Source organism: Vulpes lagopus, chromosome 4 (assembly GCF_018345385.1).
Source record: "Vulpes lagopus strain Blue_001 chromosome 4, ASM1834538v1, whole genome shotgun sequence".
Lineage (NCBI taxonomy): Eukaryota > Metazoa > Chordata > Mammalia > Carnivora > Canidae > Vulpes > Vulpes lagopus.
The window spans coordinates 102,281,270-102,306,926 of NC_054827.1; the positions used below are offsets into that span (position 1 = coordinate 102,281,270).

Sequence of the window (25,657 nt, forward strand, 5' to 3'; positions counted from 1 at the left end):
CTGGAATTTCCTGAGTGGCAGGAGCGTCTTTGTTATGCTAATGAGGTGGGGCTCCATGCTTCCGGATGGGATCTGGCCACCAGAAAAGCCAATCATGAGGTGAGGTAAGAGGGTTGGAACTTTGAGTTGCTTGACCATCAGGGAGGGAGGGTCATTGCAGATTGAGTTTAGGCTCGCTGCCAATGATGTCCACATAACAGAACTCCAATTAAAGCTCTGGACAGGGGCGCCAGGTAGCTGAGTCAGTTAAGCATCTGCCTTGGGCTCAGGTCATGATCCCGGAGTCCTGGAATCGAGTCCCACCTCGGGTCTCTCTGTTCATTGGGGGGTCTGGCTTCTCCCTTTCTCTCTGCCTCTCCCTTGCTTGTGCTCTCTCTTTCTCTCTCTCATTCTCTCTCTCTCTCAAATAAATTAAAAATTTTTTAAAAAAATAAAAAAAACCCTCTGGACAGGGAGGTTCAGTAGAGTTTCCTGGTTGATGAATGCACTGATGTGCAGGAAGAGCTATATGCCTTGATTCCACAGGGAGAAAGCACAGAAGCACTGTATTTGGGACCCTTCCAGACCTCACTCTACATGTATCCTTTAAAAACAAACAAACTGGGACACTTGGGTGGCTCAGCGGTTGAACATCTGCCTTTGGCTTGGGGCAGGATCATGGAGTCTGGGGATCGAGTCCCACATCAGGCTCCGGGCTTGGAGCCTGCTTCTCTCTCTGCCTATGTCTCTGCCTCTCTTCCTGTATGTCTCTCATGAATCAATAAATAAAATCTTTAAAAACAAACAAACAAAACAACTATAGTTGTAAATATAGTGCTTTTCTGAGCTGAGTCAAATTATCAAAACTGAGGGGGTCATGGGAACTCCTGAGTTTATAGTCCGTAAGAAGGGCAGGAGGCCTGGGGACCCCTGACACATAGCTGGTGTCTGAAGTGAAGGCAGTTTTGGGAAGGTCTGCACCCTTAACCAGTGAGGTCTGTGTGAATTCCAGTAGGTAGTGTCATAACTGCATTGCAGTACACATATTTGGGGTAGAATCGGAACAGGAAGAAATTATTGTCTTAGTAGACTCTGTGCTCCATATCGGGAACTGGGTAAATGTGGGCTGAACTGACAAGTGTTGAGCCTTCCTGTGCTTTGGGACAATCCTGATTTGATCCTGGAGACTTGGTAAAAGAACCTGGCTCCCCTCCCACAAAGGCTGCAAAGGTCAGTCTCTCTGTGGCCAGGGCAGATCATCTGACCTACCAATGCACTCATCTTTGACCTTGAGTCAGGAGCAAATCTCTCTGATAGAAGCAATATCCTTCCAGCTTCCCAGGGCAGTGAGATGCCAGTGGGGGGTGTGCAGCAGGCAGTGTCATGGGGACAAGCAACAGTAACTAGTGTTCACCAGCCTTGTTTTCCCTGGCCTGATTAGTTCATACATTTCCTTATTCTATTTTGTTTCTCTACCATCTTGGAAGTCATATACTCTGTTTCTACTCGTTAATAGCTACTGTTGAAATTTTGCCATGCATAAATAATTTAACAAAGTCTAGATACCTGTCCTATAGAACTTAAGGGCTTTAGAAAATTTGACCTTCAATCACCCCTCAACTTCTACACTTTCATTGTCCTACATTTTAATTCAATCTTTTATTATTGTTTAAAAAGATTTTATTTATTTATTCATCAGAGACACACAGAGAGAAAGGTGAGACACAGGCAGAGGGAGAAGAGGGCTCCATGCAGGGAGCCTGATGTGGGACTCGATCCCAGATCTTGGGATCATGCCTCGACCCAAAGGCAGATGACTGCTGAACAACCCAGGCGTCCCTTATTTTTTATTTTCTAAAGATTTTATTTATTTATTCATGAGAGAGGCAGAGACATAGGCAGTGGGAGAAGGAGGCTCGCTGCAGGGGGCCTGATGAGGGACTCTATCTCATGACTCTGGGATCACGACCTCAGCCAAAAGCAGTTGCTCAACCACTGAGCTGCCCAGGTGCCCCCTAGTTCAATCCTTTGTTTGTAAACCTACAAATTAGCCATTTGGTACTATTATTATTTACAAATAATGCTGCTTTAGATTTTATCTCCTCTTCCTTCTTCCATCTCATACCATCTTTCTAGAACCATCTTCCTTTCTTCTAAAGGACATCCTTTGGGACACTTAGGTGGCTCAGTTGGTTGAGCATCCAACTCTTGGATTCAGCTCAGGTCATGATCTCAGAATTGTGTGATCAAGCCCAACGTTGGGCTCTACGCTTAGTGGGTAGTCTGCTTGTGTGTGTGTCTCTCTCTCCCTTTCCCTCACCCCTCCCCCATGCCTATGAGTGCATGCACATGGGTGCTCTCTCTCTAAAATAAATGAGTAAATCTTTTAGATAAATAAAGAAAGCACATCTTTACACATTCCTTTAGTGTTGTACCTGTTGGTAGTAAATTCCTGGTGCTTACTTTTTGAAATTATAACTTTTTTTTTAATTAAGTAGGCATAGGCTCTGTGCCCAATGTGGGGCTTGAACTCATGACCCTGAGATCAAGACTCAGATACTGACTGAGCCAGCCAGATGCTTCTCTTGGTGCTTGTTTTTATGAAAATATCTTTATTTCATTCTTGTTCTTGAAAAACAATTTCAGGTTGACATTTTTTTTTCTCAGCACTTTGAAGATATCACTCCACTCTTCTCTGGCTTTTACTATTGTTTTAGAGAAATTTACTCTTGGTCTCATTGTATTGCCAATTTCTGCAGGTGGCCCATCTTTTCTCTCTGGCAACTTTTCAGATCTCTTTGTCTTTGGTTTTCTGTGGTTTTACTGTATGCATAGGTGTGGATTTTGTTAGTCTTTGCCTGCTATATTTTGTATCTCTTTCTTATCTCAGTGGATTCATGTATTTCAAAAATTCTGGATTGATCATCATGTCTTTTCTCAATCATTGTATTCAAACATTTCTTTTCTTCCATTCTCATTCGTCTTTCCTCATGGAATTATGATTAGCCACATGTTAGAATATCTCATTTTATTACCCATAACTCTTAATTTTTTTTCACTTCTTTGTCCATCTTTTTTGTGCTGCCCTTTGAATAATATCTTCAGATCTATCTTCTACTTCACTAATTTTCTCTTCATCTGTCTCTAAACTGCCATATACATGTATATTTGTATGTATATTTCACAGTTTGCTCATTTAAAGTCTATAATTAAAAAAAATTAAGTCCAAAATTCAATGATTTTTAGCATATTCACAGAGTTGAGCAACCATCACCACAATCAATTTTGGAATCTTTTCATCTCCCCTGAAGAAACCTTGTACCCATCAATAGTCATTCTCTATTTCCCCCAATTTCCCCTCACCTACCCTCAGCAACCTCTAACCTACTTTATGTCTCACTAGATTTGCTTCATCTGGACATCATTTAAATGGAATCCTACAACGTTGTCTTTTGTGACTGGTATCTTTCACTTAGTATAATTCAAAACTGCCTTATATCTGTTGAATTCTTCAACAATTCTTTCTATAAGCTCTATTACTCCCTTTTTCAATTTATCTGATCTTTTGATAATCTTTTTTTCCTGAAAGTCTCTTTTTTGTGATTCCATCTTCTTTAAATATTTCACAGTTATGCTATTTTATGATGACAACGAGCAGAATTATTTAAAATCTCATGTTCTTGAGATTCTAAATTTGCTTCTGCTGAGTTTTACTCAAAGCTGTTCATTTCTCTATGTATTCGGTGATATCTGAATGGAAACTAATGTTTAGTTGCTCTTAATTTGTGGAAATCTGAGGTTTTAAATCTTCAGGAGAAGCCACATATGCTTCTGCTGGGAGCTGGGGTCCTAGAAACTGCAGGATCCCTTTCCAAGGGTCTAGCTTACATTATGTGTCTTGGTTTCATCTCTACCATCTTCATTGCTGACTGCTGATAATGGCATTTGCCCCCACCTGCCTTTTGTGTGGAGGCTAACCTGTCAGTCTTTCAGGCTGCAGCCCATTGTGTGTGATATAAACATGGGCATGATGTCATGTATGCGAGCTTTCCTAGAAAGCATCGTATTGCGTGCCCAGCAATGTACAGAAGTTCTGTTCTATCTAGTTTATCTACAGGGGAAGGGCTCCTCAGAGCACCTAGTTTTTGCCATCCTGCTTCTGCTGCTGGAAACCTGTAGGTGGCTTCTGTCTCTGCCCTGTTTCTCTAGCTTCATTGGTCAATTTTGAGTTACTCAAATAATGCTCTCCATCATTCTATTTCCTGTGTGAATCTCCAAAGTCAGAATCTATAGGCCCACAACTGAGAAGACTGGCTGACAGAGTAGCTTCCTGGTAATAAGGATTATATCTGTGAGCACCAGCAGTGTACCCTGCCCCATTTCAAGTTTTTTTTGTTTGTTGGTGTTTTAAGATTTTATTTATTTAGGGCACCTGGGTGGTTCAGTGTTTGAGCATCTGCCTCTGGCTTGGGTCATGATCCCAGGGTCCTGGGATCAAGTCCCACATCAGGCTCCTCACAGGGATCAAGTCCCACATCGGGCTCCTCACACTTTAAAAAAAAAAAAAAGATTTTATTTATTAGAGAGAGAGAAAGAGAATGAGTGGGGGGAGGGGCAGAAGGAGAGGGAAAAGCAGACTCCCCACTGAGTCTGGAAGGAGCCTGACATGGGGCTGGAATCCCAGGACTTGGAGATCATGACCTGAGCCAAAGGCAGACACTTAACTGACTGAGACACCCAGGTGCCCCCCCCATTCCAAGGCTTTTCTGTGTGTTAACTCCAATAGTTCTGACAACCATTCCACTTTGCAGATAAGGAAACTGCAGGCACAGAAAAACTGGGGGCTTGTTTTGTTTGGGTCCTACAGTTTGTAGCTGTTGGAGCTGAGAGGCAAACTCAGGCAGCCTGCCTCCTTTCCTTCCCATGACAGTATAGAGACATAGAAGGACTAAGGGCCATCCAGCATTCAGCAGAAAAAGCCCTGTTTTTTGAGGAAAAGGCTTCAGACACCTGGGAGCTCACAAAAGCCCTGACCTGGCTTTTCTGGTATGATGTGTACAGCAGTGAGGCTTGGCAGCAAGTCTGGGGTTCCCTGAGCTTTTTTTCTGGCTGAAAAACAACAACAGCAAAATATTCCAAATTCTAACTCAAGAGTCTCAAGTTTCCCTGACTGCATCTGTGCAGTCTAGAAAAGCAATCCCCAGTGGCTGCAAACCTGTGATTCAAGTAGCTTTGTGGCATTTTCAGCTCTACTGGGAAACCCTGAGAATAGACACAAGACCCCACCTTTGACTTAATCCAACAGAAGCAAGAAATTGACAGTCAGGTGAAAATCAACAGCTGGCTGTGTTCTAAGCCACTAGGTGACACCCACATGGGGACTGGTAGGAGGCATTTGCTCCAAGGAGAGGTGGTCCCATCTTGTGATGAGACCGTGACCCCTCCTCATCCTGTCCCAGGACGTGCTTTCTACTAGTTGACTACTTCCTTAAAAATAAAGGTGTGTCCTCTTATGAGTGAAGTCATATGATATTGGGGCATGGCATACCTTTGTTACTCATATGTGGTATTTAAGAAACAGAACAGATGAACATAGGGGAAAGGAGGAAAAATAAAATAAGTTGAAAACAGAGAGGGAGACAAACCAAAGAGACTCAACTCTAGAAACAAACTGCGGGTTGCTGGAGGGGCGGTGGGTAGGGGGATGGGGTAACTGGGTGATGGACATTAAGGGCATGTAATGGGATGAGCACTGCGTGTAATAGGCAACTGATGAATCATTAAATTCTACCTCTGAAAAAAATTCTACCTCTGAAACTAATAATATACTATATGTTAATTAAATTGAATTTAAATAATAAAAAAATAAAAGTGTGTCCTTTATAATGAGAACCACGGTTAAGCACTTAGCTTGTGCCAGGCGCTATAAAAAATTGTTTTTACAGACTTCCTAGTTCTTGGGGCAGCAGAGCCTGCTTTCAGGCACTCCCCATTCTTCTCAGGAATATCTCCACAGTCTCTTCTTTACCTCATAGCCAGACAGGTCACCTGGGGGCAGGTGAGTCACAACCCAAGGACCAAAGTCTAGTCCTTCTCCCAGGTTCTTGAGTATTTGTTCTCTCCCCTCTGATGTGGATCTGGCTACCAAGGGGCCTTACACACTGGGTTTCTCAGAGCCACAGAAGGAACTGGTGGGGCCCTGAGCTAAGGGCTCTGGGCCTGGTGGGTGTTTACCTTCACTGCTTCCCAGCTGGAATTTACCAGGTGCTGCCGGAACGGCCCAAAACCTGAAACCAAAGAGACCCTGGTTAGCTCAGGCCAGGCCTAGTTTTAGGGAGGATGTCTCTACACCTGGGCTGCTCCCTGTAATCTCCTGGGAGCCACCTGCTGCTCCCAGGGTCATGGTGGACCCCGGGGTGTGTTGTGTGTGTGTGTGTGTGGGGGGATTCCACACATGTCCTTTCTTGTGGAGGCCTGCAACCTGGCCAATCTGGGAGCATTTTCAGTGTTCTCTATGGGAGGCATTGTGGGGGAGCCAAAAAGGAACTTTGCTGCTGACCCAACCCTGAACTAGGAAGGCTTGAGAAAGTATACAAATATCTGGTTCAAATGTATGCTTTGTTAAGAGCCTGGAAAGACACCATGTGAATATGCCCAGTCATTTGCTAAGAGAGGTGCAGAGTAAGTTCCATGGAGGAGGATGGTCTTTTCAACAAACAGGGCCGGAACAACAGGACACCCAGAGGCAAAAACATGAATCCTCAGCTTCGGTCTTGCACCTCAGTTAATTGTACACAATTAACTCAAAGTGGATCATGACCTTCAATGAACAAAGTAAAACTATAAAATTTTCAGCGGGGGAGAAAGGGAGAAAATCTTGAGACCTACCGCTAGGCAAGGAGTTCTTGACACCAAGAGCACACCACGATCTATGAAAGTAAACGTTAATAAACTAGACCTCATTGAAGTGTACTTGTGCTGTACAAAAACCTCTTTTGAGAAAATGAAAAGAAAGTTACAGACAGTATAAATAGTTGCAGATGACACATCTGATGAAGGCCTTGTACGTAGGGTATATAAAGACCCCTGGGGCATCTGGGTGGCTTAGTCAGTTAAGCCTTTGCCTTCCCCATAGGTCATGATCTCAGGTCCTGGGATAGAGCCTCAGGTCAGGCTCTCTGCTCAGCAAGGAGTCTCCTTCTCCCTCTCCCTCTGCCCCTCTTCCCTGCTCATTCTCTCTCTCTCAATAAATAATACATCCTTTTTTAAAAGATTTTATTTATTTATTCACGAAAGACACAGAGAGAGAGGCAGAGACAGGCAGAGGGAGAAGCAGGCTCCTGCGAGGAGCCCGATGCGGGACTCCATCCCTAAACCCCAGGATCACTCCTTGAGTTGAAGCAGAAGCTCAACTGCTGAGACACACAGGTATCCCAATAATACATCTTTAAAAAAAAAAGAAAAAAAAAGAACCCTCAAAACTCAACATTAAAAAAAACCAAACAAATCCAAAAACCAATTAGAAAGTTGGCAAAACACACAAAGGGACATTTCACTGAAGAAGATCTGTGATGTACAGACAGCAAATAAGCACAGCAGGGGATGTCTGACATTGCTCACCAGCAGGGAAACACAAATTAAAACACAAGGACATATCATCACACTGCTAAAAGAGTGGCTAAAATAGAAATACCAATAACACCAAAAGCTGACAAGGATGAGGAGAAACCGGCTTAGACATATTGCTGGTGGGAATGCAAAACAGTACTGCCACACTGGGAAATAGTTTGCCAGATCCTTTTAAAACTGAATGCAGGGGCACCTGGGGTGCTCAATCAGTTCAGCATCTGACTCTTGATTTCAGCTTAGGTCATGGGATGGAGACCCATGTCAGGCTCCCTCTCCTCCAGGAGTCTGCTTGGGTATTCTCTCTCTTTGCCCCCTTCCCCTGTTTATGGGCATGCACACTTGCTCTCCCTCCCTCCCTCTTTCTCTCCCTCCCTCTCTCAGCATAAATAAATCAATCTTAAAAGAAAAGACCTGAGTGTGGACTTCCCACCACATTCACTCCTGGGTATTTATCCCAGAGAAATGAAAACTTGTTTTCACACAGAAGCTTGTCCACACAGGTTCATAGCGCTTCATGTGTTACAACCCAAAGCTGGAAATTCTCCAAGGGTTCTTCAAGCTGTGAATGGTAAAGCAAGAATTCCAGATTGTGAAATACTGCCTTGAAAAGAAAAAAGTGGAAATAACACAAATGTGTCCATCAGCTAATAAATGGGTAAACAAACTGGTGCGATCCATACCATGGAATATTATTTGTCAATAAAAGGACATGAAGTACTAATACATGATACACCATGGAGGAGCCTTGAAAATATTATGCTAAGTGGAAGAAGCTGCCACAAAGGACCACATGGTATATGGCCCCATTCATATTATATATCCAGAATTGGCAATCTAGAGAGAGAGACAGTAGGTTAGTGGTTAGTGGATTTGGAGTGTGGGGCTAGGGTGGGGGGTGATGTGGTAAACAAAGGCAGAAGAAAAATGAAATTTTCTTACTACCTATAGCCCATTCACAAGTCCTTAAAACAGGCAGAGTAACATTCCTCTAGGAGCTCAGCTGCCTCAATGCTAATGGCAAAAGGCAATTTTGGCCCGACTCCCCAGGATCCTGTAAGTCTACTCAATTTAATTTAGTTTTTAAAAGATTTTATTTATTTATTCATGAGAGACACAGAGAGAGGCAGAGATAAAGGCAGAGAGAGAAGCAAGTTCCCTGTGGGGGGCCGGACATGGGACTCAATCCCAGGACCCCGGGATCACCGCCTGAGACAAAGGCAGACACTCAACCACCGAGCCACCCAGGCATCCCTCTAAGTCTACTTTAACATATAAGAATTCCTTTGAAAGCGTCCTTTATCTTTACTTCCCAAGATATATGTTGGTAACCATCCCCCAAACATATGGCCCACTCATCTACACCTGAACCTAGTCTCATGACTAAGGTTTTATTAGACAATCATAAGTCATCTTTTCCCACCAGTAGGTAGCACCATCAAGGGCCTGGAAACCAGGACCTTGGAAACCTTGGAAATTTTGCTTCCAAAATTTCTTAGAGACTTACACTCTCTCCAACTCCCTCCCAACTTGAAAGTATATAATGGGCCACTCTTCCTGACCCCAGGGGCAGCTCTTTCTGCCTACAGGTCCTATCCCCAGAGTTTAATAAAACCACCTTTCTGCACCAAAGTCTCAAAAATTCTTTCTTGGTCATCAGCTCTGAACCCTAACACCTTTCCTACACTTGGGTATTAGGGAATAATAGCTAAGGGATATGGGGTTTCTTTTTGGGGTAATTCAAATGTTCTAAAATTGATTGTGTGATGAAGGCACAACTTTATGAATATACTAAAAGCCATTGAACTGTACATTTTATTTATTTTTATTTTTTTAAAGATTTTCTTTTCTTTTTAGATTTTATTTATTTATTCATGAGAGACACACAGAGAGAGGCAGAGACATAGGCAGAGGGAGAAGCAGGCTCCCTGCAGGGAGCCTGATGCAGGACTTGATCCTAGGACCCCAGGATCATGACCTGAGCTAAATGCAGATTCTCAACCACTGAGCTGCCCAGGTGCCCCTGAAAGATTTTATTTTTAAGTCATCTCTACATTCAACATGCATCTCAAGCCCACAACCTTGAGATCACAGGTCACACACTCCACCAACTGAGCCACATGTGAAAACTATCCTATTTAAAAGAATTATACCACACATGAATTTTATCTCAATAAAGCTGTTAAAATGTTTTTTAAAAAGGAACCATAGATACGTACAACAACTTGGATGACCCTCAAAGGAAATATGCTGAGGGAAAACAAGCCAACCTCAAAAGGATATATATTCATTTATACAATATTTGCAAAAGAACATAATTATAGAGATGAAGAACAGATTAATGGTGGTCAGGAGGTAGAGATGGGAAAGCAGCTTGTTTTCACTCAGATATCTAGACACACGGTGGCCCAGTCAAGTTGACACATGAAGTTAACCATCACAGGGCCTCAAAGATGGTGTAGGAGTGACCACACCCATGGGACCTCTTATTTCATCTCTCCTTCAGAGTGGCCCTTGGTCTGAACTCATGGGGCCATTCCACACCCCTGCCCCTGTAGGGGAGGCGAGGGACTGTCTGGACCTCAGGCTTTTTGAGGAGAAGCCCAGTTCTGGAGAGGACTGTGCCTCTGAAGTTCCTGAACTTCTGGAACCACTAACAAGTGTGGCTCACAATGGGAAAATCTTTCTCAGGAAATGCAGAAATTTGGACAGATGTCCAGGACACCAGGAAGCCAATGGTGTCCCCTCGAAACCCACTAACTCCTATAGAATAAATGAGACTGTATAGCTGCCATAGGAGAAGCCAAATTAAAAAAAAAAAAAAAGGTTTTAGAAACGATTGAGATTCAGAAAAAAAATCACTGAGAAACCAGGTACCTCCTGGGATGATTGTAGACATACTAAAAATGCAGCACCACACACATACACACAAAATAATCACATTCTGCTTTAGATCATATTCAGATCAACAGAGTCAGATCATCTGTTAACTGTTTTTAATTAGGAAAAACAGCTCAGCAAGTACAGGTTTAAAGCTCTTGTTTTGCAGGGTCAAACCGTATACTTTAAACTTGGCAGGCTCTCTGCGGTGAAATTTGCATAAGGCTGGAGGAAACTTCTCTGGCAATCTAGGGAGCCCTTTGGAGGGAGGCAGGTTTTCTCAGCCTCCCATTGTTCTCGTTGGTGCTGTCAAAATGCCTTGAACCCAAGGCAGTTTGTCAGAGCCCTTGCCCTCCCCCTCCCCCCAGCAGTTCTTAGGCCAATTGCCTTGGCCAGATTTACACGAAAATCCAATTAGATGAAAAGACTACCCCTGGCAGCTCAAAACATTTCTAATAAAGGAAGGCCACACTCTGGAAGCCAGTGGGCACTCCCAAATCGTGGCTGATTATCAGGTACTTCATCAAACAATCTAAGAGTTTGCCAGCAAACCACAAACTAACAGGTCAGAGGCAGGGGTCAATGGGAGTCGAAGACTTGCCAACGGGGCTTCAATATTCAGATGGCATTTGTGACAAGCGTTGCATTGATCAGGGGTACAGTTATCGTACCAATTCAAGACTATTTTGAACCATTCAATCTCAACCCAAAGTTACACAAATGAGAACAAGGGAGAAAAAACATTTTTCAAAAGAATTTTCTTTTCCTCAGAAGGTTAATAGGAATTTGATTATAGTGTGAAAATATTAAGATAGGTATGTTTCAATTTTCCAGGTACACAGAAATCCTTGTCTCCTGTTTCCTTCATCTGACACAATTCAAAAAATTAAAAAATAGGGGGATCCCTGGGTGGCTCAACGGTTTGGTGCCTGCCTTTGACCCAGGGCGTGATCCTGGAGTCCCAGGACCGAGTCCCACGTCAGGCTCCTGGCATGGAGCCTGCTTCTCCCTCTGCCTGTCTCTGCCTCTCTCTCTCTCTCTCTCTCTCTCTCTAGGTCTATCATAAATAAATAAATCTTAAAAAAAATATGTCAACTGTGTCTAACTAAAAAGAAGGAGCTTTGTAAAGAAATGAAGCCCTTCAGGGACTGGCTGTGACATTGACTGGGGGTGGCTGGAGTTGATTTGGTTTGTGCTGGTGAAAGGTAGGAGTGGGTAGGTGGCTACCATGCCTTTCAAGTTGATCTTTTGGAGTTCAGAGTCTCCAATTGGTGGCCCTCGGGGGAGCTTCAGGGTTTTCTGAGGGGCTGAAAGCTCTTCAGTCTGGCTGTGGGGGCTGCGTGCTCCATAGGGGGTGGTTATTGTACATGGACCACCATCCCAGCCCTATAAGGGCCTATTTCTGAAGCCCCAGCTCCCACTGGATGCCACATGGGCCCACTGGTCCCTAGATCCAGGGACAGCAGATGCCAGTCTACGATTCCTCCCTAGTGGGGGGAACAACAAGGTCTGAGCCTGAGCCACGTGTGGGCACCTGTGTGTGTGCCACCTGAGAGTTATTTGCAGCGGAAAGCTAACCGAAGCAGAAAAGCCTCTCTGTCCCCTGTTTTTCAATAGGGCACAGCAAGAAGTAGCTTCCAACTGGAATTACTGGCACCGCCAGTTGCCACTCTTCCCCCCACCCCCCCGCCAGAGGGAACTGTTTATATGACCCGATCAGGCAAGTGCACATTCCATGGTACCGCTAAAAGTAGCAGCAAACGGGAAAGCAGAAAAATAGTCTTACCAGTCACCACCACGCAGCTGGACTGGGAATCCATGAAACCCAAGTGAGGAGCATGTATCTGAGCCTCTGGGGCGGGGGGGGGGGGGGGGGGGGGGGGGGGGGTCAGATGGCCATGGCTCCACCCATCTGGGGCCCTGGGAACACTAGGCACCCCTCCCGCCTGGCGGTTGGCAGCCTCAGGCTCCTATCAAGGGCACTCAGCCTTGTCTGGCCAGGAGGCCCCCAGAAAGGCTGAAGACTCTGGGGTGGGGGTAGAGCGGTTAGACGATGCCCCTTGAAAGCAAAAATAGCCAGTTCAGAAGTCAGAGGCTTTGGGTGACAGACACATGGAGAGTCAGAGCACCATCAAGGACTTTCTGGATCTTTGGGTCTGGGTCAGTTTGTGGCTGGGTATGAGTTTGGTGATCAACTGTCTCTGTCTGGGACTCAGGGGTTTCTGGGATTGGGATGGGGCTGAGGGTGGGGGCTGGGCAGGTGGCTACTAAAATGTGCTGTAACCGGTACAGTCCCAGGCAAATCAGGTTGGTGAGTGACCCTACAAGCTGTTCAGATCTTGCTTCCTCTCTTTAGTAATCTTTCCCCTGGATCCCTCATTGTGTGCGGCCATGACGACTTAGTGAAATTTGGTTGCTCTTGAAATTGACTATGCAAAATATGGTTAAAAAAAAGGAAAAAGAAAACCAAACCACAGATGAAACTATGGTAAAAGTGTTGATTGAAAGCACCTGTCATCGGGATGCCTGGGTGACTCAGCAGTTGAGTCTCTGCCTTCTGCTCAGGTCATTAACCCCGGGGCCCTGGGATCGAATCCCACATCAGGCTCCCTATGGGAAGCCTGCTTCTCCCTCTGCCTGTGTCTCTGCCTCTCTCTCTGTGTCTCTTATGAATAAATAAATAATCTTAAAAAAAATCATAAAAATCGAAAGTACTTGTCACCTATAAGCTATGAGCGGTCAGACAAGTTCACCTCTCTGCCCTGTCTCCTCTTTCTATGAAATGGAGAGGCTCATAGCACCCCCTTGTTATATGGAGCCTTCCTTAGCCCTGGGCATTGTCCTTTCAGTACCCTCAGCAACCCTGGTGGGGGCAGTCGCTCACACTGCCAACAAAGTCTGTGCTGGCTTCTCAGACTGTGCCCTCCTCACACCACATTCTGCCTGCCACAAGCACTTAATGCGGTGCTTGACCAACGACACACCACTAAATGTTAGCCACTGGCCGGTGGTGGCATTCCACCTAGTTCTGTAGACATCCTTCTTCCTTCTAATTGTGTCAGAGTAAAGCTAACATTTGAGGCTAGTTTCTCTACTGAAGAAGTCATGTTATGCAACATCTTGACCTTTCAGAATGTGTATATATATATATATACACACACACATATATATGGTTTTTATATAGTTTTATATAGAAAAGTTTTATATAGTTATATATATTTATATATACATACAGTTTTTTAGCTAAAAATAGCTTTGTTTTTTTAAGAAAGCTGTCTAAAAGGAGGTGGGGCATCTGGGTGGCTCAGTTGTTTAAGCTTAATCTGACTCGATTTTGGCTCAGGTCATGATCTCAGGTTGTAAGATGGAGCCCCACACAGAGCTCCCCTCTCAAAGGGGAGTCTGCTCGAGATTCTTTCCCTCTCCCTCTCCCCCTCCTCCTGCTCTCACTCTCTCAATAAATAAATAAAATCATAAAAAAGAGAGAAAGAAAGAAAGCTAATAGGAGACACAAAACCATTCTTTTCCCCCATCTGGGCATGGCCACGAGAAGCTCCATCCCAGGGAAACCAGCGGAGCTCCTCCAGGGTCACACTGATTTCCCCAGTTCAGTATGCCCCGTATTAGAGGGTGTGACCATGTGATTCCATCTTCTTAATTGGTCCCCTGATGGAAAAAAACAAACCATCCCCTTTAATTGGGATCACTGCCAAGGCCTAGACTCTACCTGATGCCTTCCTAGGATGCCGAACCAACGACCGTTCCTTTTAATTGGCCTCTGGTGTGGGCTGCAGGCTCATTTCCAGCAGAGAATGGGTGGGAAGAGGCATTTGCCTCCAGTGGCCTTCCGCTGCCTGCTCTGGGAAGCCAGGAGATGGGGAAAGGGGGGCCTTGTTTTGCAAGGATGCAGAGAGCATTGCATTACACCTTATTTTGAGATTAAAGTAGACAATACTGAGATCCAAGTTTGAAAGCAATTACCCAGTTCCTCATACTCCCTCAGGCATTGTTGATCTTGAGTCAACCCCTCATTTTAGTGAATGGTCCCCCTGGTTCAAGGTCACTGTCACCTAGTCCTTCTGTTGGAATGGTTTCACTTGCCCATCACAGTCATGAACAAATTAGGCCATTGGAAAGGCCGGCATTTGTAAAATTGGTTGCTGCTAAATCAAACTCTGATATCAACACCAACTAATGAGATCTGTGTAGCTAACTTGTGTTTACGAATGTTAACTTATCACGCCTCAAAACAGACTCAACTGTTGTTAAGACTGCCAGTTGTTGGGACACCTGGGTGGCTCAGTGGTTGAGCATCTGCCTTTGGCCCAGGTCATGGTCCTGGCGTCCAGTTCCACATCAGGTTCCCCACGGGGAGCCTAGCCTGCTTCTCTGCCTCTCTGTGTCTCTCATGAATAAATAAAATATTTTAAAAAAAACCTAAAACACTGCCAGTTGTCAACGAGGCCCCTTCTCCAACAAGGATACTACTTTTCTGATAACGATGCTACTTTTCTGATAAAGACACTGCAACTTTTATGTTTATTTTTTTCAGGGTTTGATGTAAGCCACTGTTATTGTAACTTAAACTGGAATGCATCCTGCAATTTTCATTTTTCCATAATTCACTTATTTTCTTATATTCTAAACTTTCCCCTAATTGTGCAATTAATAAAAAAGAAAGGGAAAGATGTAAAATACTTTTACTTAGCAACAGTGACATGTCTCTGATTTCATCCAACCAACCCCACCCGGAAAAAAAAACCTCCACACATTCTCATTCTCTAAAATGAAAACAATTCAGAGAGGTATGGATTTTGAGGTCTGACATCTGCACTTTTATTTCTTTTTCCATTGTAAAAACAAATGGTCTCTAACAATTGCTGATGTCAAACACAATCTTTAGGCCCATGAAACACAGTAAGCCTGAGAATGAATAAAGCAACTAAAGAGAGATGTTTTATTTAACAACAACAAAAAAAAAAGCACAGTGATCTTCCTTAGGAGTTAGATTCCCAAGAGGAAAATATTTGTAATCATGTTTGACTCTGGGATTAAGAGGGCAAGGTGTGACCCCCTTTCAGTGAACTGAAGAGCAAGCAACAGTACACACATGTTCTCACCAGGGACGACAAATGTGGGCTGCCAAGATTACAATATCCCAAGACCTAAATATTTCGAGTTTTGAACTAAACATAAAACTTTGTGGGATTTGTTTTAAATTTCTCATTGGCAAGTTGTGACTTCCTGTTTAAGCAAGAAAAAGGATTAAAAGGGTTTGTTTATTTGTCTCTAACATGAACAGCTCTTACAACACATTTTGTACACTTGACACAAATGAAATTTAATCAACCTGGTCAAATTCCTCTTGGGAGGTAGGGAGACTCAATCAATCATCAAGATGCACTTGCAATTAAATAATAATAATAGTAATAAGCTCTCCTCTATGTCAAACACCTCTGCTTCCAGCCCAGCTACTTATGTCTACCATAAAATATAAAACTCCTATGCCAACTGCCTCTTGCCAAAGCACTGAGTCTCCAAAAATGTCACTTTTCCAAGGTAGCCTTTGGGACTCACTCACCCCATTCCTTTGTTTTTCCAGCTCAATAGTTCAAAAGGGGCCAAAACACAGACTCTAAAAAGCTCCAAAGTAAACATTAGGGGCTACAGTGTTTCTGTTGCAAATGTTCAACTCAGCCCCTTAGTAGCTTTCAAAGCAGCTGGATGGTATGCAAATGAAGGGCGTGGTCACGTTCCAATAAATATGAATTTTGAATACATGTAGTGCCCACGTGTCACAAACCATTATTCCTCTTTTGATTTTTTTGAACTATTCACAAACGTAAAAACTATTTTCAGCTCACAGGCTGTACAAAAAATAGGCGGGGGGCTGGGTTGGGGCCGTGGGCTGTAATTTGCCAGGCCCTGGGCTAGAATCCAATTTTTTTCCCAAGGCAAACAGGATATGGTTGATGATCAAGTGACCTTATGGGCTATAGGAACAAATTTGTAGTTAACTATGAGTAACTAGATTTGGTTAACATCAAAATGAGGATTGAGTGATTCAGAATATTCCATCAAAAAAACTTTTTTTTTTTTTTTTTTTAACTTTCTCTTCTTTGTTAAGTTCACCTGGTGTTAAATTCCAGGAGCATTCTGAATGAATGTGGCAAATGGTTCTGTGTTCAGAATTATAGTATTTATGGTTTTTTACTACTGTGGATTTGCTCACTGAAGCAGTTAGTAATAGATATTTTTTCCTTGGGTTGATGTGCTATTGCTGGTTTCCTAGATGAGATTTGATTCCAACACCCGTTTAAGGAAGGACCCTAAGGACCTTCATCTTTTTGGAAGTTTCTGACACCACAGTCATGTTTTTGACTTACCTACCAAAGAATAGCTCTCAAATGCTCATGGCATTTACTGATTTAAAAACTGAACATTTTAGACTTTTATAATATTCTGAAACAACCATTTGAAACTGTTTTAAAACAAAGAATTGGTATATTAGAAACTATTACAACGTTGGGATTATGTTCAATATTCCATAGGAAGTTGGTATAGAAAGATACTAGTTTTTTAAAAGTATTTTATTTATTTATTCATGAGACACACAGAGAGAGAGAGAGAGAGAGGCAGAAGGAGAAGCAGGCTCCACGCAGGGAGCCTGACATGGGACTTGATCTCCGGTCTCCGCTGAGCCACCTGGGCTGCCCGAAAGATACTAGTTTTTATAATGTCACCGAAGAATTATTACTTAATAGCTTGAAAATTTGTGTTTTAAAATACTTTGCTATGGGGATCCCTGGGTGGCTCAGCGGTTTAGCGCCTGCCTTTGGCCCAGGGCGCGATCCCGGAGTCCGCCAGGCATGGAGCCTGTTTCTCCCTCTGCCTGTGTCTCTGCCTCTCTGTCCTCTCTCTATGACTATCATGAATAAAAATTAAAAAAAATAAAAATTAAAAAAAATTTTAAAAAAGTTTGCCATGATACATCACAAGGTACTATCTCCCCTACATTTTATAGAAGAAAAATTTTGTACTTTTCTCTGTCTTATATTTTTTCCTTCAATTTTTACTAAACCTTGATCTGGTTTTTTCTTTCTCCTTTTTTTTCAGGCCTATAGCTCTTTGACAGAAAAGTAACAACTGCTACAAGAGGAATTTGTTTACTTATTAAAATCCAGTAGCTTGCTAGCGCTTTTGTTTAAGTACCAGATTTTTGTTTCCAACTTCACAAATACCTTGGGAATGACTAGAACAGTTGTGTGTGTGTGTGTGTGTGTGTGTGTGTGTGTGTGTGTGTGTGTGTGTGTGTGTGTGTGTTTAAAGGTTTTATTTACTTATTCATGAGAGACACAGAGGGAGAGAGGCAGAGACATAGGCAGAGGGAGAAGCAGGCTCTCTGCAGGGAACCTGATGCGCTACTTGATCCCAGGACCCCAGGATCACACCCTGAGCCAAGGCACATGCTCAACCGCTGAGCCACCCAGGTGCCCCAACCTAGGTGTGCTTCAGTCCTTTGATTGGAAGACTCCAAACTTTAACGATATGTAATTGATGTTCAATGTGAGAGGCAATCTGAGTCAACTCTCAATATCTTTAAGTACCTGGTTTGAATGTTTGATTAGGAAGGGCTTTTCCTCAGGCTCCCTGCCTGCATGGAGCCTGCTTCTCCCTCTGCCTGTGTCTCTGTCTCTGTCTCTCATGAATAAATAAAATCTTAAAAAAGAAAAAATATTAAAAAAAAAAAAAGGAAGAGCTTTTCCTCCTTGGATGTCCAAATACATGATAAAGCTGTGGTCATAAGATAGTGTGGTATTGTAGTAGAAATAGGAAAAATGGTCCATAAAAGAAGAGGCATAATATATATGGGAATTAATATATGATTTAGAAAATAATTCATAGTAATGGCACGAAGAATGGACCATTAGATGGAGTAAGATCAGATCTAAAAGCCAAAACAATAAAAATACTGGAAGCAAATGTAGAAGAATTTATTTTCTAATTTTGGGGTAGTTTCAGCCTACCCAAGGGAGACAGAAAACCCAGAAACTACTAAGGAAAAGAGGGAGTGTTTGACTAAATACCAGTTTTGGGAAGAGGAGTTTAATGAGAAACAGGGAATTCTCTATATTTTTTTCTGAAGGAACATGTATCAAGTACTGAGTAAGGGACAGGCCGGGTTAGGTAGGGAGGAATAGGTAGGGGGCTATGGGATCAGGCTCAGAGAAATCCCAGAAATGCTGAGGCATCAGGAAACCAGAGATAGGGGAACAAACCAGACTATCCTGCCCTGGGTGTTGGGTTTCTGTGTATGTGTGTCTTTTTTATGGCAGTCACATTGTGACTAACAAAGAATAACCAGACCCCAAAGAAGAAGTAAGCCATTAAAGATGTTATCACTAGTCCTTATTGAATGAAACCAAGACATCACAAGAATGGTAAGGCCACAAGCTCCCTGGTTAGTTCTAAATAAGAGACTGTTGGTGGAGACCCACACTGGCAACCCTGTCTGGACCCCTCTCACTGCTGAGAGCTTTTTCTGTATCCTAGCTTAATACAACACTCTCGCTTTACCCACTCTCCTTTGTCTGCAAGATTCATTCTTTGACTCTTTTGACTCAGTGAGAAGAGAACCTTGCTCTCGTGCTTCAGTATTGTGTAATTTAAAAAACAATACAATTTTTAAAAATGCAATAGGGTTTTGAAGAATATGCTTTATTTTATTTCATTTTTAAATAAGGTTTTATTTATTTGACAGAAAGAGAGAGCATAAGGGGGGGGGGGGGGGTGGCAGGCAGAGGGAGAGGGAAAAGCAGACCCCTGAAGAGCAGGGAGCCTGGTACAAGGCTCGATTCCAGGACCCTGGGATCATGACCTGAACTGAAGGCAGATGCTTAACCTACCGAGCCATCCAGGTACCCCAAGAAGTATTGCTTTAGAGCAGGGATTAATAAACCTTTAGTTGTGTGTACCAATAGCTTAAGTAACACCCACACATATCAGGGTTCAACAAAGGTGCGTGGACCCCAAAGAGAGACTTGGTCTCACCCCAGGGCCTTTGCACTTATTGTCATTTTTGCCATTTCTGCTTCCCACATACTTAGCTCCCTCATTTACTTCAGGTTTTTGCTTTCCTTTCTCTGTTTTATTATTCTTTTCCCCTAGCCCTTATTTACCATACTATTATGTTCTATCTCCTGTTCACTTTTACCCACTAGATAGTAACTTCCAAAGGCAAGATTTTATTAATTCTGTTCATTGTTGAATTGCTAGAATCTGGAATGGGATAAAGCACATAGTAGGAGCCTAATCCGTGTTTAATAAGAACAGGTGATGGGAGAAATTAAGTGTTCTGAAAGCTATTTCATTTTTATTGCTGTAGAAAATGAAATCTCAAACTTCCAAGAAGTGATTCAGGTTGAATGTAAGGAGAGCCTCCAGCTCTGGTCTCCATTAACCTGCACATTTCTACAATAAGCAATGGAAGCCAAACTGGGGCCAGTTTTTATCCCATTCAGGAGGATACCGTGGCCCACCCCAAGTCCCTTGCTCCGAAAGTGGAGGTGCAGTTGGGAGGCTTCCCAGAGCAGCTGGTTGCTGGGGTAGAGGGATGATAGGCAGGCAGGTGAGTTCCAGACCCTCAGGTCTAGAAGGACTGAAGATGCAGATCGGGTGGTTTTCCGCAAGGATGAATTTCAGAGTTGCAACCAAAGACAGCAGGCTAGCTAGTTGACTAACCACAAACCTTTGGGTTTCCAAGGCCATTGGCATTTTCAAACCACCCCTGCTCCACACCTCTCCTCTAAAAAACACCTTGAAACAGGCCAAGAAGAAGAAACACTAGGGAAACAGCTGGCTGTCATGGAGCTATGCCATTTCAAGTGAGCACAAGCCTGAACATTTAATAAATGAAAGTATTAGTTATCAGCCAAAATGGGCACACTATAGTCATCAGAAAACATTTGACATGGGCAGGAAAGGTTACTGGATGTCCTCCTGCCTTATGCGTGCCATTCATGGTCTTTGAGTTATTTTTAAACTGTTAAAATTTCCAAAAGGAATAATACAAATGATTCTCGTCCGTAGAAATGGAAATAGCGGAAGGAAATGAGAAGGGGCTCGGGAGAGGGGCATTGGCCATGGGGTGCGCTGCAAATCGTCTTCTCTTACCAAGAATAACCTCCTCGGAGGGGTGGGGCTGGCTTTGCTCAGCGGGGCGTCAAGGTCGCTAGCAGGCGGCGCAGGCCGCAGGCGGAGGGGGCGGGGCGGCTCCGGGGTGGTAGCGGGGATCCCGGGCAGCCCCGGGGGGGGGGGGGCACGCGGGGGCGGGGAGACGCGGCAGCCCCGCGGGAGGGCGGCGAGCCCCGGGAGCGGAGCATGGAGGCCGAGGCCGCTCGCGCAGCCGCAGGTAAGGGGAGCCGCGGCCGGCGGGGCCCGGGGTCCGCCGCCTCCCTCGCCCCAGCCCCGGTGGCCCCTCCCCGCGTGTCGGGTTTCAATGGCTGGGCTGGCCGGGAGCTCGGGGCCCCGCGCTGCAAAACGGGGCCGTAAACAGCGCGCCGCGGCCGGGAAACTTTCCCTGGAGTCGGCGCCAGGGCGCCCCTCGCCGCGCACCTGTCGCCGCGGGGCCCGCGCTGGGCGGGCGGGGTGCGGGGTGCGGGGCGCAGGGCGCTGGCCCCCGAGGGCTCGCGGCCAAGGCCCCCGCCCCCCAGCGCATCTCCAGGCCCCCCCGGCGTCCGACCCGTGACCCGGGCTCGGTGGCCTCGTCTGTGACATGGGCACCGCACGGTGGGGGAGAAAGCAGCATCGGAGCCGGGGTCCCAGCGGGCGCCCCGCCCGCCCCCGGGACGGCCCGTGTGGTCCCCGGGCACCTTGCGCGACGGGCACGCGGGCGCCAGCCCAGCGGGGATCTGGATCTGAGGCGCCCCTCCCCACCCGAGCCCCCTCCCTCCCGCGAGCCCACGGAGGGGCCCTGCCTGCCTTCTGTCCGGAGAACGAGGCGAAGCGGCGCCGCTTCGGACTGCGAAGGCGGGTTGAGCGGATCCGCAAAGCAGTGCTTGGGAGCTGGCGTCGGGGTGTTGGACGCCCAGACAATGCCCTTTGCCCTGCACCCCCCCCCCGGACCGGTGGCTGGAGGCCGGTTGGCCGGTACCCCTGGACTCTCGTCCCCTCCACGTCCAGGCCGGCCACCAGGCGCGTGGCCACGGATGACCAGCCCTGTCCCCAGTGCAGTCAAACCCCAGACTGGACGCTTTCTCCAGCCACACCATTAATGTAAGGAGAAAATCAATCTTAGGGAGGCTCTTCTGCCTTTTATTGGTAGCCGACAGCGGCAAAGACTGTTTTTTAATGGCCCGCATTTAAAAGCTGTGACTTTGAGTTGTTTCCCCCGATTTCCAGTGAGTTTAGGAGAGAAGGTGGCCACTAGTCAATTGTATGAATTTTCCATTCCTTGTTGAAAAAGTGTTCATTGGTCTAGAGACTGAGAAATGGTTTGTTTCTCCCCATTTTTAAGGGGGAGACGATGCTGTTTGGCTTTTTGATTTTCTTTATTTCCCCTGTGATCGTTTCTGGAAAGTTGGTCCCCATGGTTTTGGGTAAGGGGTCGGCTGCAAGTTTGCTTGAGAACTGGGTCAAGAAACAAAAGTGACTTGCTCTTCTGACCTCATCTAATACATCTGCAAGATGGAAAAGATTTCGCCCAATTAGGGACTTATTGTACAAAACTATCTCCTTTATTTTCAACACTGTGAGTGGGCACAGAGTTGCTCAATCCATACCTCCTCGCTTCCTCTCCTCCTCAGAGTGGTACCGACTCAGAGACTTCTCCCAACTCTTCCCTTCGCGCTGTGCCTGTTTTACCCAGTCTTTGTACACTTAATGGGAAAAGTAATGGTAATTTCATCTTCTGGAAAAGTGTAGTTGGCTTAAACACTTTAAGATTTTCCTGTATTTCTTTCAGCATTTGCTGTGGCTTTCATGGTTGCCGATGGACCAGAGGACAAACAGCAGTTACACATTAATCATTTCCACATGTGCTAGATTCTAATGGATTGGCGTTTCGCATAGCTGAACCATTGCCTGAGCTTTGATAGCTCCTTACCAAAAAGGGCTTGAACAAATCATGTCTATGTCGGAATCCTTTTTCCTTTAGCAAGGAAGCATTAAACTTAAGAATTAGGCTTTCAGATAAGGCTCTGTCCCGGTCCCCCCTTTGAGCCCTAAATGTAGGGAAAGGGCATGTGACATTCTGATGGGAGTTCTAGATGAGCCTCCTCAATATTGAGGTGTCCTTTTGGTGGATACTATCCTGTGGGGCTCTGGAGCTACCCCCAGTAATTCAAAACGTGTCCCAGGGCCACACACACACACACACACACACACACACATTCTTTTCCCCTCCCTCCCTCTCTCTCGCTCTCTGAGTTTGTATGTGTTGTATATGTTTTTAATTTGTCTGATGCTGGAGACCTTCTTAGGTTCCAGCAGACCATCTGCTGCTGTCACTTTAGCTTAGAGCATCCTGGAGAGGAAAAGGAAAGTGAGACGTGGTCTAGTCTGTACTCCTCTCATCCTTCACCTTGAATTTCTCTCATGTATAAGATAAGGACTGACGTACCTCGGAAGGGTTATAAGAGACCCTGTGCTCATCACAGTCGATTGCTGGGCCCAGCCTAAAACTTAGGGGCCCTTCTGAGAGAGCCATTTCTTTCACCCCCATCCATCCCTTCTGTTTAACACCCCAAATTGAAGCGTTTGTGAGAATTGCCTATTTGATGATCTCCGTTTAAAAAGTCAGTTTAGTTTTCCAGTTAAGAGAAGTTAGGTGTTGGACAGTTTGCACTGTTAATAAAACAGAGCCTTATAGCTATATAGGAAAGCTAGCAAGCAAGGAAGACTCTAAAGGATGGGTTGACTCTGAAGCTTGGGTCGGGGAAATAGGTACAGTGGTGATGCCAGTGAAGGAACCAACTTTCGGAGGGGAAAAACATGAAGCCATCTAGATGGTGATTCTAGATTGTTCAGGAACATGACTCTTGTTGGAGATACTGAAGAGTTAGTCAGAAACACTAACTCTGGAGTGTGGGAGGAATCTAGAAAGGCCAGTGCCAGCCCTGAGCTCCGTTGAGGAATCCCAGAGGCCTGGTGAGAGTGCAACCTAGGGAGATGGGAGGAGGAAAGGAGCTGAGGGCATAGCCTGAAGGCTCAAAGAGGGTGAATGTCTGAGATTATGAAACACTGGGACTCAAAGGAGGAGAGACCAGAAAACAAAGGAGCCCCTGACAGGGCCTGGTGATGAGAGAGGCTGAGGTAGTTACAGACCTGGGGCTGCTCAGAAGGGGGTCAGGGCAAGGGAGAAGTAGTGTGCCTAAGGTCACATGCTAGGAAGTGGCAGGGTTGAGATTCACACGGGGGGGTGGGTGGGGGGTGGGGGGGGGGTGGTGGTATCTCACTCCCCAGAGAAAGAAGCCTGTCATGATGGTGATGTTTGATGTGGAGCCCCCTCTCCCCCCTAAAAGAGTGCAGGCTCAGGAAGGAAATAATCCACAAAACCAGTCTCTAAGGGGCCTCTTTCTTCATATGAACATAAAATAAAAAAAAATCAAATATATAATAGCCATTTTGGTCTTCTCTAGTTCAAGATATAGAAGGGTCCTCATAGAGGTATGTGGTTGTGGCAAGTCTGAGTTTCTGGAAGCAGGGCTTCATTGGGGGCAGTGGGCAGGGGGCTGGGGTGGCCACTCGGACTCACTAAGTGCTTTTATGGCCCTTGGCAAGTCCCCATCCCTTCATCAGGAAGCAAGGGAAAGGATGGGGTGGTCGCAAAATGCACTTGGCCATGGTTTGTCAGTTACTTCCTACCCCTCAAGACCCTAATCTCTCTGAGGGCAGGACCTTAATTGATCTTTCTTCTCTAGTGCCCTGCTCTTACCTGGCACATAGCACGAGCTACATGAACTTTGAATGGAAAAATCATTTCCCTCAAGGAGCTGGTGAAAGCCTTTGGTGGTTGTGTGGTTGTAGGATTACTGGGGAATTTTCTGCAGGTTGGGAGTATCAGGCTATGGGGTGGTACAGGCTGGCCTGCCTTCCCTGGGGCAGAGTGCCCATGGACAGCGCTCTGGTCAGTGCATCCCTTGGAATATCTTTCCGGGATCCTGCGTGTCCTGGGAGACCCGGGTCCTGAGCAGGTCCTTTCCTGTGACCCACCACTGAGCCACCACCATTGGTTCTGATTCCTCGCCATATGATATCCATGCTATAGGTGGTTCTTACTCACCTCCATTTCTAAACAGTGGGAGCTGATTCAGTGGGGATCTCACTGCATGAGGCCAGACCAGATATGGCTGGTGTCCTGACCTCCTCCGGCCGTGTCTTGGCAGGATGGAGTGAATGATCGAGTGGCCAGGACTTGGGGTGGGTGGTGGGAGGCTAGTGGGCACAGAGGTGTTGTCTTTCTGACCTTTGAAACCGTAGTCTGCTTCTGCTGACCAGCTGCCTGGCCTTAGCTGGGTCCCTGACGGTGGTTGGCTCCTGGCTCCTCTGCTGACATTCTTATTTGCAGCTCAGCCTTGGGAAATGCCAAACAGAGGATTGTAGACAATGACTCTGTTTTCTGCTGTGTCATGTGGTATGGAAAGAAAATTCAGGGTAAAATTTAAGCACATTTGTTGGTTAGATGCCTCCAGTGTCATGTGGCTTTTAAAGTCTGGTTACTGGATTGCAGGGGGCTATTGGTGGCAGTTAAAACTATCAGTGGCATCTGAGGACTGAGGCCTTTGAATAAGGCTCATTAGGATGTAACAGCTGTGGTTTGGAAATTCCATGCCTTTAATGCACCCATCCTCTCGTGGGGTTTCTTTTCCAAGGCCCATGATCAACAAGCTTGGGTAGGGAGGGGTGGGTGAGAGTGGTGCACACAGAGTGTGTAAATCTCAAGGCCACTGTCTGTCGATGTCCAGACATGCCATCATCCCCACCTCACTCTGGCCCATGGGGAGCTCTATCACTTCAAACCCTTTGCATTCCCCATGCCTCGGCTGCCTTATTTCCTGCTTAACCCAGGCCCTATTGTCTGTCCAGGCATAGAAACCTTTCCATGTGCTTATTTGCTCTTTCAAAGTAGGACAGCCACAGGACCACTGGGACCCAGCTGAGGTGAGGGCTGGGG

At 45.4% G+C, this 25,657-nt stretch overlaps 2 protein-coding genes across 11 annotated transcripts in view; one reads left to right on the plus strand and one right to left on the minus strand.

The window, feature by feature from the left end:
- The window catches only part of PGPEP1L (pyroglutamyl-peptidase I like), a 44,482-nt gene extending 32,123 nt beyond the window's left edge, over nucleotides 1-12,359 (minus strand). For 2 of the 6 annotated variants that reach the window (XM_041753596.1, XM_041753592.1), the window contains exon 1: nucleotides 12,272-12,351. Coding sequence is in view for 1 of the 6 variants with exons in the window: in XM_041753594.1 (XP_041609528.1) it covers nucleotides 6,214-6,266; nucleotides 12,272-12,305 (87 nt within the window). In the remaining 5 variants the exon portion in view is untranslated. Of the gene's footprint in view, nucleotides 1-6,213; nucleotides 6,267-12,271 lie in introns of all 6 variants that reach the window. The other 4 variants (XM_041753594.1, XM_041753593.1, XM_041753591.1 and 1 more) reach the window with 4 other exon arrangements.
- Nucleotides 12,271-25,657, plus strand: part of LOC121490030 (protein FAM169B-like) — a 101,505-nt gene continuing 88,118 nt past the window's right edge. The window contains exon 1 of one of the 5 annotated variants that reach the window (XM_041753588.1): nucleotides 12,271-12,314. Coding sequence is in view for 3 of the 5 variants with exons in the window: in XM_041753590.1 (XP_041609524.1) it covers nucleotides 20,866-20,896 (31 nt within the window). In the remaining 2 variants the exon portion in view is untranslated. Of the gene's footprint in view, nucleotides 12,315-20,635; nucleotides 20,897-21,738; nucleotides 21,760-25,657 lie in introns of those variants that run through there. The other 4 variants (XM_041753590.1, XM_041753586.1, XM_041753585.1 and 1 more) reach the window with 4 other exon arrangements.